The sequence below is a fragment of the Phoca vitulina genome, unplaced genomic scaffold, assembly GCF_004348235.1.
Source record: "Phoca vitulina isolate PV1807 unplaced genomic scaffold, GSC_HSeal_1.0 scaffold23, whole genome shotgun sequence".
NCBI lineage: Eukaryota > Metazoa > Chordata > Mammalia > Carnivora > Phocidae > Phoca > Phoca vitulina.
The window spans coordinates 8,754,488-8,769,881 of record NW_022589726.1 but is presented as its reverse complement, the minus strand read 5'-3'; the positions used below and the strand labels follow the sequence as shown (position 1 = coordinate 8,769,881).

The 15,394-nt window shown below is 39.9% G+C and overlaps 1 protein-coding gene across 1 annotated transcript in view; it reads right to left on the bottom strand.

The window, feature by feature from the left end:
* Positions 1–15,394, bottom strand: part of GNS (glucosamine (N-acetyl)-6-sulfatase) — a 55,429-nt gene that overhangs the window by 21,817 nt on the left and 18,218 nt on the right. The window contains exons 9-10 of the mRNA XM_032420457.1: positions 14,967–15,070; positions 8,028–8,129 (exon numbers count right to left, since the gene is read on the bottom strand). Of these exons, the coding sequence (XP_032276348.1) occupies positions 8,028–8,129; positions 14,967–15,070 (206 nt within the window). The remainder of the gene's footprint in view (positions 1–8,027; positions 8,130–14,966; positions 15,071–15,394) is intronic.

The following is a 15,394-nucleotide window of genomic DNA, read 5'->3' as shown; positions in this document are numbered from 1 at the left end:
GAAATCTAAGTCACAGGAGAGTTCAGAAGCCACCAACTCCTCTGTAAGCACCCACTCTGCCAACTCTGAGCCATGGTAGCAGGGACTCAGGGGAAGAGCTCATCAGTCTAGATCAGTGGTCTCAAACTTTGCTACATAATAAAATCACTAGGGGAGCTTTAAAAATCCCAAGGGCCAGGTTATATCCCATGTCAATCAGCATGGTCAGGAAGGCTCATTAAACATTTTCTGTCAAAAGCCAGACAGTAAATATTTAGGGTCTATGGTTATATAGTTTCTGCTGCAACTACTCAATTTTGCTGTTGTACCAGGAAGGTAGGCCTAGCCAATATATACATGGAAGAGTGTGACTGTATTCTACTAGAACACTATTTACAAAAATGGGGGTGGGCTAAATATGGCCCACAGGGGTTGCCAGCCTCTGGTCTCTAGCAGCACTATCCATAACTTTCTGATTGAAATGTTCTGTACCTGTGCTATGCAATACAATGGCTTCTGGGGGCCTGGGTGGCTCAGTCGGTTAAGCGTCTGCCTTGGGCTCAGGTCATGATGCCGGGGTCTCGGAGTCAAGCCCTGCATCGGGCTCCCTGCTCAGAGGAGAGCCTGCTTCTCCCTCTCCCTCTCACCCGGCTTGTGCGTGCGGTCTAATAAATAAAATTAAAAAAAAAAATACAATGGCATCTGAGCACTGGCTATGGGCTAGCGACACGGAGGACCTGAATTTTTCATTTTAGTCTGGGTTACCTAAATAGCTACACGTGGCTAGCAGATACTTAGGGCAGAGCTAGAGCTGGAACAGCACGAACTGCTCTGCAACCATAAACACCAGTAATTTCACTAGAGTAGTTTCCAAAACAAAACAGGAACTAGGAAAAGAGCTGAGTCCTGGTGGCACTTCCACAACTGTGCAGAGAAATTAAGTACCGTGGACCCTCGAACAACACAGGGGTTAAGGGCACCGACACCCTACCTGGTTGAAAATCCGAGTAGAACTTCTGACTCTCCAAAAACTTAATTACTGCCAGCCTACTGCTGACTGAAAGCCTTACTGACAACATAGGCGATTAACACGTCTTGTGTATGTATTATACACTGGATTCCTACAATAAAGTATGCTAGAGAAAAGAAAATGTTACAAAAAAAAATCATGAGGGAGAGAAAACATTTATAGCACTGTATTTCTCACAGCGTAAGTTTGTCATCTGTTTACAAGATGATCTGTCTTTCCTACCTACATTACCATCTTACGTGATACAACACGCTGTACGTGTTATACATATTACCAACACTAGACATCAAAAATGAAAAAACATGAAAAAGAAATTCATGTTTATTTACAGGTATAATGATTCATGCACTGGTAACAAAGCAGCAGCAGTCCCATTGCTTTACGGTAACCTAGTGTGGCTGATACAGCTGCTTCATTCACGGTAGCCTAGCTTAATGAATGGTTATAAAATTTTTAGGGCAAAAAAAGACTTATGGCAGACAATGGTATGTCATATTCATAACACAGCACTGGAAACATTGTTACATTACAAAACTCTTACCAGCGATGCTAGGCTGATACTCAGTTTCTCCCATTATGAGAGACAGAGTGCATGGTAATGTAATTCTTGGAAAGCAAAGACAGTAAGCAAACTAACACGTTATTAATTTTATATTAAATACCACTCACCTTATGCCTATGTAAGGATAGGCTACCCATGTCCATCAAGTCTCGTACACAATGTTCTACACGGTGAATACTTGGGTGATGCTGCTGACACAGTTCTTGCTGTACAGTTCTTAGATTTTTGCACAAAGACACAAACCTACACAATGTAAATTTATTATCTGTGGCGTGGGGACTGTTCACCCTTAAGTGGACCATCGTAAACGTCTTCATCCTAGTCATCTTCTTGTTGAATGGGCTGAGGAGGAGGAAGAGGAGGGGTGGTCTTGCTGTCTCAGGGGTGGCCAAGGTGGAAGGGGAGGCAGGCACACTCAGTGTAACTTTACACAATACATAATTTTGGTCTGACTTTTTTGCCTTTCATTTCTCTAAAAATGTTTCCATATGGTACCAATCCTTCTTCCACTGATTGATTTAGCTTCAGTGCCTGTATCATAGAAGGGTCCATGTCATTAAAGAAGTCAAAAGCAGTCTTGAATAACCCTTCTGCCAGATTGATGTCAATTCTCCAAGATCCAGATCTTGAAACCCTTCAACACTCCCCCCTCCCCACTTTTCGCTATATCCATAATCTCTTTTACAATTTCCTCTATTATAAATCTTGTGAAGGTAGGCACATCTGGACACAGTTTTCTCCAGCAGGAATTTATTGTTTTGGTCGTGATGGCTTTTTCTATAACAACATCTTCAATGGTGTAATCTTTTCAGACTTTCATGATATTCTATCAGGGTTCTCTTCCATAGTGTTGACAGTCCTTTCCATAGAGTACTGTGTGTAATGAGCCTTAAAGGTCTTTATGACCCCTCATTTAGAAACTGAATTAGACACACTGTGTTTCGGGGCAAGTAAACCACTTTGATGCCTTCAGTGTTGAACTCATGGGGTTCCGGGTGGCCATCCTCATTGTCCAATATCAAAAGAATTTTAAAAGGCAGTCCCTTATTGGCAAGGTACTTTCTCCTGACTTCAGGAACAAAACATTGATGGAACCCATCCAGAAAAAGGGTCCTCACTATCTAGGTCTTCTTATACAACCAAAAGACTGGTAGCTGGTATTTATCTTTTCCCTTCAAGGCTCAGGAGTCCTGATCATAAATCCAACTGCACAAAACAGTAGGAGTTAGCCTATAGCTTCCTGCCTTAAATCTTGGTTTTTGCTTCTTTTCCTTACTAATAAATGTCCTTTGTGGCATTTTTCTCCACAATAGGGAACTTCTACCTGTACTAAAAACCTGTTCAGATAAATATTCTCAATGATTTTTAAGATCTTATTTATTTGAGAGAGAGAACACGAGCAGGGTGTGGAGGTGTGGGTGGGGAAGGGCAGAGGGAAAGGGAGAAGCAGACTCCCTGCAGAGCAGGGAGCCTGATGCAGGGCTTGATCCCAGGAACCTGAGATCATGACCTGAGCCGAAGGCAGACGCTTAACCAACTGAGCCACCCAGGCGCCCCTCAATGATTTTCTTAATGGCATCTGGGAACTTCTGTTGCCTCTTGGTCAATGGAAGCTACTTCTTCTGTTACATTGACATTTTTTAAGCCAAATCTCTTTCTAAAATTATCAAACCATCCTTTGTTGGCATTAAATTCTCCAGCTTTAGATCCTTCATCTTCCTTTTGATTTAAGTTGTCATATAATGACTTTGCTTTTACTTAATCATATTAGAGTCTACAGCTGTGCCTTTCTTATAGCAATCCTGCACCTACACAAAGCTACATTTTCAATAAAAGATAAAAAGGTATTTTGCAAAAAGTGTAAGGTTTTCACACCTGGCTTTATGAATTTCCTTTTCTTTTTTTCCATAGTGGTCTTTATGCTGGATAAATTGATCTTGAAATAGTGGGCAACTGGAGCTGCAGACCTCAATCTACGGTACATATATCAAGCAATTCAACTTTTTCTTATAATGTCCTAAATTTTCTCAGCTTCTTGGGAGCATTTCCAGCATCCCTAGTGGCACTTCGCATGGGTCCCATGGTGTTATTCAAGGCTTATGGTATTGCATGAAACACAATGAAAAATACACAAGAACTGGAAGAGGTCACTTCTTACGGTGATACCCAATTTACTGGAGAGACAAGCTGTTCATGCAGAGATGATTAGCATCACATGGCATTTTAAGCAGATACGATACTTAAGCTCACTGTAACAGCAAACGGAGGTGGGTAGGCAATTATACAGTAATACAGTATGTACCGCAGTTAATTTTATGCAGTTATGATTTAATACTACATCATTATATTTCTCTCGACTAAATGGTGCCATGTATATTCTGTGTAAGTTTTGATTAACTTTTTACAATAGATTTGTATATATTTTATGGTAATAAGTAATAAAATAGAATCTACATATATTTTATGCATTCATGACAGAGCTAGCTTTTTCTTATTTTCTTTAGTACTTCTAGGCTACATGGTTCATTTGCTAGTTTTTAAAAATTGTTGCAAATCTCCAAAAAATTTTCCAATGTTTATAAAAAAAAAAAACAACTCTGCATGTAAGTGGACCCACACAACTCACACCCATGTTGTCCAAGGATCAACTGTATACTCTGCATAGTAATTTCACCCCCACAGTGAAGACTTTTTTTCCTAACTAGAAATAAATAAGGTACATACTATAGAGTTTGTGGGAGAACGTTAAAAGATGTAAATTTTCCTCTTACTGATCTATCAATTCAATGCAATTCCAACCAAAAATCCAACATGAATTTTCAGTTAATCTTAAAAGCTGTTTTTAAAGTTTGTATGGAAGAGTGGTAGGTAGGGTCCCCACAAGGGCAGAGAGGTTTGCCTTTATAAAGATTTAATTACACAGCTTTATAACAAGACAAAATGCTACTAGTGTCTTGTCCAGATCTGCGGAACAGAAAAGACAACTGAGTATATATAAAGGAAAAAAAAAAGAAATTGGATCCCTGACTCCTACTGTGCCAGATAATCAATTCTAGGTACATCAAGGACTTTCATGTAAGAGACAGAAGTACAAAACTTTTCCAAGAAAACCTAGGAGAATTGTGTTTTGATCCAAGGTTCAGAAGCAATTTTATAAGCAAGATACAAAGAATACTAACCATAAAAGAGATGATTTATACATTTAACACCTGGGTTCTCATATCTCATATGTAGAGAAAAGACAAGTCACAAACAGGGAGAACATGATGGGCGAAAAGAGGTATTTCACAAGGGAAGCAACATAAAAGGCAATCTCCGAAGAAGATACACAAATGTCCAATAAACACACAAGATGTTCAACATCGTTAGTCATCAGGGAAACGTGTATCAAAACCACAATAAGATACCACCTCATACTCACTACAATGTTAATAAAAAGCCAGCTAACAGCAAGTGCTGGAAAGGATGTGGAAAATTTTGAACCCTTGTACACTGCTGATGGGAATATATAAAATGGTGCAGTTACTTTAGAAACAATCTCGCAGTTCCTCAAAAGATTAAAGTCACCATACAACCCAGCAATTCTATTCCTAGGTGTACAGGTATGTACCCGAGAGAACTGAGAACATTTGTCCACACAAACACTTGTACACAGAATGTCCACAGCTGCATTATTCGTAATAGCCAAAAAGGGAAAACAACCTACCAACTGAGGAATGGATAGACTAATGTGGAATATCCACACAATGGAATACTATTTGGTAATAAAAAGGAATGAAATACTGATACATATGACAAAGTGGATATTTCTGAAAACTTTACACTCAGTGTAAGAAGCCAGTCACAAGAGGCCACATATGCATGATTCTATGTATACAAAATGTCCACAATAGACAAATCTATAGCACTAGAAAGTAGATCAGTGCTTGCCTGGTGCTGGGAGAGGGAGCAATGGGGGAGAGACTGCTAGTGGATCTAGGGTTTCTTTTTGGGGTGATGAAAAGATTCTAAATTTAGATTATGGTATGGTGGCAGAACTCTGACATACCAAAAACTACTGAACTATAAACTTTAAATTAATGAATTGTATGAATTAAGTGAATTAAACTGTTAAAAATGATTTATTTCATTAATAAATGAGGAAATGCACAGTAGGTCCAAATATAATTTTGGTCTTTTCTATCCACTAGATTGGCAAAAATTAAGTTGTCTGATGGTTTCTTACAGAACAAAAGGAATTCTCATACATTGCTGGTGGGAATGTAAATTGACCATTTTATAAAAATAACTTGGTAATATTTGTAGAAATTACAATGTGCAGTTCCTGTATTGGTATATACACAGGTTCACTGGAAGACATGTATAAATATGCTCTAACAGCACTGTTCTTTTTTTTTTTTTTTAAAGATTTTATTTATTTATTTGAGAGTGAGAAAGGGCACGACCAGGGGGGAGGGTGAGAGGGAGAAGCAGACTCCCTGCTGAGCAGGGAGCCCAATGTGGGACTTGATCCCAGGACTCCAAGATCATGACCTGAGCTGAAGGCTGACGCTTAATCAACTGAGCCACCCAGGCGCCCAACAGCACTGTTCCTAAAACAAAACTAGCACAACAGAAAGGTCTATCGACTAATAAGAAAACAGATAATTAAGTTTTGATGCATACAATGGAGTATCAGGCATCTGTGAACAACATGTATCAGTTTGGGAAAAATACTGAATTGAAAAAAGTCCCAGATTACATTATTTTTTTTTTTTTTGAGTGCAAAAAAGTATCAAAACTAAGGTACCTTGTTTAAGGATACGTACATGACAATTACTAAAAAATAAAATCCAGAGAATGATAACCATGAAATTCAGGAATATGATCACTCCTATGGGGCAGGAACGGATAGATGGGTAGGACGGGAAGAGGCATATAGGTAGATGCACCAGTACTGGGAATATTTGAGTTCTTAAATGGGATGATGAGTTCCTGGGTATTTCTTGTGTTTTATAACTTACGTGAGTGACATGTATTCTCTTGTATGAAGCACATACTACCTAATAATAAATTGTAACACATTCAGACAAATCAAGGATTAATAGTCACCTATAGTGAGTTACCATAAATGGCTAACACATTTTAATACTGATCCTTCCAATTTAATATTGATTGTTCCACAGATCCTTAGCTCTGTGCAGTGCCAGACACACAGTAGGTACTCAAATACTTCCTGAGTTAATTTTTTTTCTTTAGAATAAATTCCCAGATGGAACCGCTTAATATGTGTTTTCTATTTTTTTTAAAGATTTTACTTTTTTTTAAAAAGATTTATTTATTTTAGAGAAAGAGCAGGGTGAGGGGCAGAGGGAGAGAGAGAATCCTGAAGCAGACTCCCCACTAAGCAGGGAGCCCCAAGTGGGGCTCGATCCCAGGACCCTGAGATCATGACCTGAGCTGAAATCAAGAACCGGTTCTTAACAAACTGAACCACCCAGGTGCCCTTAAGTTTTTATTTTTAACTAATCTCTACACCCAGCATGGAGCTTGAACTCACAACCTCTAAATCAAGAGTCACATCTTCTACTGACTGAGCCAGTAAGGTGTGCCTTAAGGTATGTATTCTGAAGTGAAAGGTCTTGTCAAATTAGCCTCTTGACAGCTCATACTGACTACACTTTTATGAATCAGTCTGAGTAGTTTTCATTTTTCAGACTTCTGCAAATACTTGGGTATAAATCTTTTTAATCTTTGCCGGTTCTGTAAGCAATAAAGGCCTCCTTCAGTTAAGCATTTCTTTGATCAGTACTGGAGCAATCTTTTTTGCATTTACTGTGGCCATTTCTAATTCCTCCATGAGTTGATTAGTTCCCTTCTTTTGCCCATTTTTCTACTGGGATACTAATCTTTGCTTTCTAGGAACTCATCTATTTTTTTTTTTTTTTTTTTTAAGATTTTATTTATTTATTTGAGAGAGAGAGAATGAGAGAGAGCACATGAGAGGGGGGAGGGTCAGAGGGAGAAGCAGACTCCCTGCTGAGCAGGGAGCCCGATGCGGGACTCGATCCAGGGACTCCAGGATCATGACCTGAGCCGAAGGCAGTCGCTTAACCAACTGAGCCACCCAGGCGCCCCTCTAGGAACTCATCTATTTTGATCAAGAACTCATCTATTATGACCAAGAACCCTTTTTCATATATGTTGCAAATATTTTCCCAATTTGTCATCTGTCCTCACTTTGTTTATGATGGGCTTTTGGGAGGGGGAGAAGGGAAGAAGGGAAGATACAGATCTGTTTATAAGTGGTCCAATCAGTCTTTTAGAAGACTCCTTCCCACCACAGAGAAGAGAAAAATTCTATTCTCTGTTCCTCAAATTTCACAGTTTAAGATTTAAATTTTAATTCTAAATTTGTACAACCTGCAATTTATTTCAGAGTATTGGCTCAGGCCTGATTGAGGGCTTTATACTCACCAAAATGGGCAATAAAGACATCCCATCCATCTGTGTCTTATTTGGGTTATATCCAGCAATATCCAAAATAGTAGGACCCAAGTCAATGTTGGCAACGAGCATCTAGGAGAATGAGAAAAAAAAACAAGCAATCTAGAACACAGCTGGTCTGGTTTTCCTTTTCTATCTATAATAAAACTCTTCCCCCACCCCACCCATGAGACAAACAGCATTTGTTGTTATTATCTTTTGTACAGCCCAGACTTACTGAGGTCTTACTGATTCACTGATTCATTTAACTACAATAATTCAAAAAACAAAACATAAAGGTTTATGAGACTTGTAATACATGCCCCTGGGAAGTTATGTATCTATTCAACCCATACTGTTATTGATCAAAAAACATTTTTCGAAACTTCTTTGGGACTGCCCCAAGTCTGAAGAATCATGAGAAAATGTTGGGCTAATTATTTTATACAAAGTGTTCACAACTTGTATTTCTACAGTTCACTACATTTGATTTCAAATGGACTCCTGACATGCTTCTTACCAAGGAAGATATTAGCCCTTTTTGTAGTTTCTCAAAGTGATAACGCTACTAAAAAATGTTTGCAATAGGGAGGTGAAGGAGGGGGATTAAAAAAAATTTGTTTGCAACAGGCTATGGAGACTGCAGAAAACCCATTCCAACAGTGCATCGATAAAAGTTTCCTTAAGGAGCACAAAACTAAGATGTGATAAATAAACACTCTAGGAATTAAGGTTACTGTCCTGCATTTATACCTTGCCTTATTTCTTTGGTTTATTAGACTATTTTCCTTCTGTACAAATCCTCTAGGACCTAAACCAGCATAGTCCCATAGAAATATAATGGGACCACGTATGTAATTTAAGATTGTCTAGTGACCACATTAAAGTAAAAAGAAAAAGGGGAAGAAATTCATTGTATATATTTTATTTAACTTGATATATCAAAAATAGTACTATTTCAAATGTGCAATATAAAAAATTTAATGAGATTTTAGCTTTTATTTTTGAACCGAGTCTGAAATCTGTAACACATCTCAGTTTGGACTACCCCATGTTTTGGCTCAACAGGCGCAGTGGCTGGTGGCCACTGTAGGCCTACATAGGGCCGAAGCACACACCTAAAGTCACTTAAATCACAGGCTAGGAAAAGCTTTCAGAGTGGTGAAGGCAATCCACCAGGGAAACCAGGGGAACTAATGTTTACTGAGCACCTATTCTGTGCCAGCCCTTATGGTTTATCCTCCATTAATCCTCACCACGACCCTAGGATGCAGTATTTCCCGTTTTACAGATGAGGAAGTGAAAGAGAAGTAATCGAAACAAAATCAACAGCTGGTGACTTGAAAAGCTACCATTTACTGAAAGGAAATAAAAGTGTTCAGGATTGTTGAGAAAACTGAGAGCAAAGGCCAAAGGGGGATGAAAAAAATAAAACCTAACGCAGGAACTTTTCATTTAAAAACAAAACCAAAAGTACAGACATAAAAGGCAAGAGAACCTCTTCAGAGCACTGTTCTGTTCCTCAGGGGCCAGGCTTCCCGGCAGCTATGATGGCTCTCTAGGGCAGAGTGATATACTTATCTTGGCTCTGAATCAATTAGTTTAACGCTGAGCTGTCAGAAATTACCATTCAATGGTAAGCCACTCACGGGAAAGGGAATCCTTTCTTTACTTTTATACTTAAGTGATAAGAGTTAGAGAACTAGATTCTAATTCTATTTTTTCTTAAAGATTTATTTATTTATTTATTTGACAGAGAGAGAGACACACACACAGAGCAAGAGAGGGAACACAAGCAGGGGGAGTGGGAGAGGGAGAAGCAGGCTTCCCGATGAGCAGGGAGCCCGATGCGGGGCTCGCTCCCAGGACCCTGGGAACATGACCTGAGCCAAAGGCAGACGCTTAATGACTGAGCCACCCAGGCACCCCTAGATTCTAATTCTAGATTCAAGAATTAGAATGGATACTATGGGCCCATGATCATAATCACTTCTGTAAACACTAACAATTCAAGTCCTAAAATGGTACTGCTTCTATCGTTAAGTATAAAAGTTACTGAGGAAAAACCCCACAAAAACAATGTCGGGGTGCCTCAGTTGTTAAGCGTCTCCCTTCAGCTTAGGTCATGATCCCAGAATCCTGGGATCGGGCCCCACATCAGGCTCCCTGCTCGGCGGGAAGCCTGCTTCTCCCTCTCCCACTCCCCCTGCTTGTGTTCCCTCTCTCTTTGTGTCTCTCTCTGTCAAATAAATAAATAAAATCTTAAAAAAAAACCCAAAAACCAAAAAACAATGTCTCTAGGGATTATGCAAGACCCAGTGTAAGAGATATCTTCCCTAATTCCAAGTCTCCCAGGCAGACTGAGCCACTCTGAATACAGTCAACAAGAGTGGGTATGAATATGGAAGAGATCATGGCAGGAAAAAAGAGACAAGCAGAAACATAACTTCCAGAATCGGATCAAGGCCAAAAGACCCTGATGTGTGACTGAAATATCTTCAGTCATGTCTAGAACATGAAGTAAAGCCAAATCCACAGATACTACTAACATGTCCAAAGCAGTTTTATAAGAAAAAAAAAGTAAACACCAAAATAATAAAACCCACAGAGATATAAAATGGACTGCCTGTTTCATCAGGAATTGCCTTAAGAGCCATCAGCTATACGATGGGAGGCTCTCTCAAATGGCAGTCTCCTCTATGGGGAGAAAGGTCTGTAAGTTTCAGTAGAAATCAAAAGTCACTAAGATTTGTCCCAAGTATCATAGACATCATCTCAGGACTCTGTTCCCAGCTATCTACAATAATTATATTTTCCCTAAAAAATAATGGGCAAATTCTCTTCCCTTCTAGGCTTTGGTTTGACTAAGAGATAAAGAATCTCAAAATCAGGATACTACGTCAGAAGATGGGAGACTTCTAGTGGATGTGGGGTATGAGTGAAGAATCCAACAGAGAATTCTACCTGTCTCTGGTTTTTACAAACAAGAAATAGAATGGATACTATAGGCCCATGATCATAATGACTTCTAGAAACACTAGCAATTCAAGTTCCTAAAATGGTATTGCTTTTATCACTAAGTATAAACTTAAAGATTCATTTATGGATTGGAACTGAAAAGCACTGACAAGAACAGAAGTAAATTATTTCATAAATCACAGCCTCACAGTTTGGGAATGTTCTTAGGATTTACGTATATAGATATTCTGATCAAATAAAAGCTCTTAGAAAATTCTGGGGCAAAAAAAAAAAAAAAGAAAATTCTGGGGCATGAATTCAAAGGATATCATGCCTTGGAGCTGCTTACTTTTTAGCTCTAGAAGAATGACAGAGCTACAGAATTACAGAGAAAAAATAAGACAGCTCTCTGGAGGATACATCGGGTTTCCAAATGGACATTTAAGCCCTGATATTACAGGATTCATGTAGGGTTATCAAAGGAAAGACCGCAAGCACACCAGAGAGCACCCCAAATCCATGCAGTGAAAAGCAATGAACTATTGCATAAGAAAGCAGAGGACTCCCCACATCTTGGGCTACTTCATCTGGATTTACCCCTCAGCCCCATCTTCCCTATAAGGAAGAAGCCAGGGTGTCACTGAGTTACACTTGAGAATTTTCCACTTACCATTCTCCCAATTTCACACAGGGAAACAAGGCCTATTTGGCCAGTCTTAAAGCCAATATGTTGTCTTCTTGACCCCCCAGTTCAGTTCTATTTCTCCTGGATCATGCTGTGCCATTTTTTTCCTACTAACCTCTTCCTTTCTTAAAACCCTTTTGAAGAATTTCTACCACCAAATCTAAAGCTAGATTAACTTCCAGCCAGGAGAGAAAACCTCAATAAGCCAGTCTTTGGCATCCACACATATCACCTGCTTCTGCTCTCCAACAGCTACCACAAAGCTAAGCCCACTGGTCAAACGTGCCGTTCTGGCCATCAGCTTTTGACAGCTCAGCTTATTATGCCCAACTCATAACCCTGTGCCACTCACACAGGACAACTGGCACCAAGACAACTATGTTGCCAACACATGATGAATCGCCCACCATCTCTGACATTCTTTGTGCTAGGTGGAGGCTGAGCATTTCGTACTGCTCACACTACATCTGTCAGCACAGCAGTGCAACACACACACACACACACATGGATTTTAAGAACAGACAGTTAATTTTCAGTCCTGGTTCTGCCACTTACTATGTGACCTTGATAATAACCATTCAAGCAACATGGATGTCCCCCAGTGTGTGTTAAGGGCTGGGTATTCTAAGCTTAGACAGTGCCTTTCTTCTAGGAACTCCTCAAGTAAAAAAAAAAACAGTAGGGTGTGATAAGTGTGAGGGCAGCTAGGCACATGGGAAGGGCACCTACCCCAAGTAGGGGCGGGGGTCTGTAGTGACTCTCCAGACAGAAGCCCCAAACCGAAGCTCTAAAGGACAATTAGTGAGGTGCAAGGGGCATAAGCGGGGCATTCCAAACAGAAGGAGCAATCAGCCATACAAACACAAGGAGGTGAGAGAGACGGTGCACTTAGAAGTGAAAGTAGTTCAGTACAGCTCCCATTCTGTCCCCTGAACAAGCCCAGCTCATTCTCAGATGTGTGCTTTCACATTTACTGTTCTGCTCAGAATGCCCTCCCACAGATCTCTGCAGGACTAAATCCTTTTCAACACCCAGGTCGCTGCTCAAATGCCTCAGAAGCTTTCACTGACAACTACAGCTGAAGGATCTGGCTCTCTGGACACTGCGAGTTAAGAACCAATCTCCCCTGACTGCTCAGTGCTGTGTATCCAAGCCTGCTAGCACAAGAAGATACTTAAATATTTTCTGAGCTATACGGTAATGGTTAAGTATAGACTCTGGAGCCAGACTCTGGTTTTTTATAGCTACATCATCTTGGGCAAGCCATTTAACTTCTATACCTCAGTTCCCTCATCTGTGAAATGGGTGTAACACTATCTATATCTCATAAGGCTGTGACAGTTAAATGAACTGATATAGCTAATACACTTAGAATAGCACCTGTCACACACTAAGCAGTCATTAAGCGATAGATATTATTGTTGAAATGGTTTCCTAGGAACCAGGTTTCATTTAGACTGCTTAGAGAAGGTGAACTTTTCTGATTTTAATATTTAGATGCCACTGTTAACTTGAAGATAAAAGGAACAGTTTGATGGGTAGCTGGCTGACACATTCCATTCTGTTCTCATTCAGCCTCCTTCCCCACGCTGGTTAGAAGTGGCCCTAGTAGCCCTGCTCCTTGGAAATGCACACAGCTGCCAATATGTTCTCCTGAGTCAACTCCCAACACCAAGTTCAAGAAAACGCTTTTAAGACTAAGCGAAATAAGTCAATCAGAGAAAGACAATTATCATATGATCTCACTGATATGTGGAATTTAAGAAACAAAGCAGAGGATCATAGGGGAAGACAGAAAAAAATGAAACAGGACAAAACCAGAGAGGGAGACAAACCATAAGAGACTCTTAACCTCAGGAAACAAACTGAGGGTTGCTGGAGGGGAGGTGGGTGGGGTGATGGGGTAACTGGGTGACGGACATTGGGGAGGGTATGTGTTGTAATGAGCACTAGGTATTAAATAAGACTGATGAATCACAGACCTGTACCCCTGAAACAAATAATACATCATAAAAGTAAAAAATTCAAATAAATAAAGTTTTTAAAAAGAGGCTTAATGGTCCTCCAAACTCACCTATCTCCTTTGAAAGACCATTTACAGGGTATTGAATTTGTAGTGGGAAGTGACTGGCTTTAGGAATGTAGGTGTTAAGAAAAAAAGAAAACTCAAAAGAAATTATGAAGGCCATTTTACCTTTCTGAAAGAATTTCAACATAATTCCATCATGAGCATTACAAAAAGAAGTGAATTACAGACACTTAAACATTAAACCCCCAAATTAGACTAAAGTACCTAGTATACCCAGAAAATCTGGCCCATTTTCCAATTTTAGCTTAAATGATGTATTTGCTCATTTTCTTTTGTCTCACAGAGCTGGGACTGAAATTGTGTTATTAGAGAAAAGAAGACATAACCAGTAGAGCTTATCAATTCTTATCTTCCAAGCATTAGACCAAAGTGTTTTGGATCAGAGTGCCCCCAATCTCCAGGAACAAAGTGCCTCAGTATTAGGTACCCAGTTTGAAAAAGATACTGAAACCAAATGGAAATGGCAACAAAAGAAAGTGGTACATTATGATAGTTCTAGGAGAGAGAATCAGTAAAACAGAAATGCTTTAGTGAGGAAGAGTCCCACAGAAAGAGGGACGAAATCCTCAGAAGACATGCTTTCTATAGCCTTATACTCAGTGAGGTCAGACCCGCAGCAGCTATCAGTCGGGAGGTCAGAAATGCAGAATCAGAATCTCTATCTGCATTTTAACAAGGTCCCCAGGGCGATCAGCCCGAGGAGCTCTGATCTACTGGATAGTGGGTCCCAAACTGGGCTGCCTCTCAGAATTATCTGTGAGCTGCAGAAAAAAAAGCAGAGGCTGGGTCTCTATTCTAGTCCAAGTGAGTCCATTAGAACCATTCTGGATGTTGAACCTTTCACAATTTCAGAAGGTGATGCTGATGAGAACCCCGGTGGAAAGCCACTGCTCCAGGACAAAGTAAAGATTTACAGTCTTGAAGGACAAATAAAAGATACTCATACTGATAGGATATGTATATATCCGGGGGGGGGGGGGGGAATACAGTTAATAGAAGGTGCCCAGGAGTTAAAAAAATAAAAGTAAAAAAGGGAATCACCATCTCCAAGGCTTATTAATACACTTACAAGATCTTAAGCCGATCAGACTTCATCCTCGTAGGAAGAGAAATCTAATCAGCCTCCTCTTCAGAGAAGCAGCCTTCTTTCCTCAGGCAAGTGCTACCTGTAAACAGCATCAGTTTCTCAGGCACCTACCTTGCTTGTCTGATTTGGTTTGATCCCAGGTCCTCGAACCAGCAGTGGAACTTTGATATCAAACTCATACAGCTGTCTTTTGTCTATTGGCAAAGAAAACTGTCCTGAAAACAAAATACAGAGGGTAAAGATGGAACCAGGAGCCAGGACAGAAGTGTCACTCACACATTCACTCAATCGACAGTAAGAATGAAAACAACTCTGTTCTACTGTTTATGGGGCTTTAATGGAAAGTTTACAATTGCTTGGGTCTCTTATTACTACAAGGCAGGAAATGAGTTAATCTTTCTTTTTCTATTTTTTTAAAGATTTTATTCATTTATTTGAGAGAGAGAGAGCATGTGAGTGAGAGAGCACAAGCAGGGGGAGCTGCAGAGGGAGAGGGAGAAGCAGGCTCTCCACTGAGCAGGGAGCCCGATGTGGGGCTC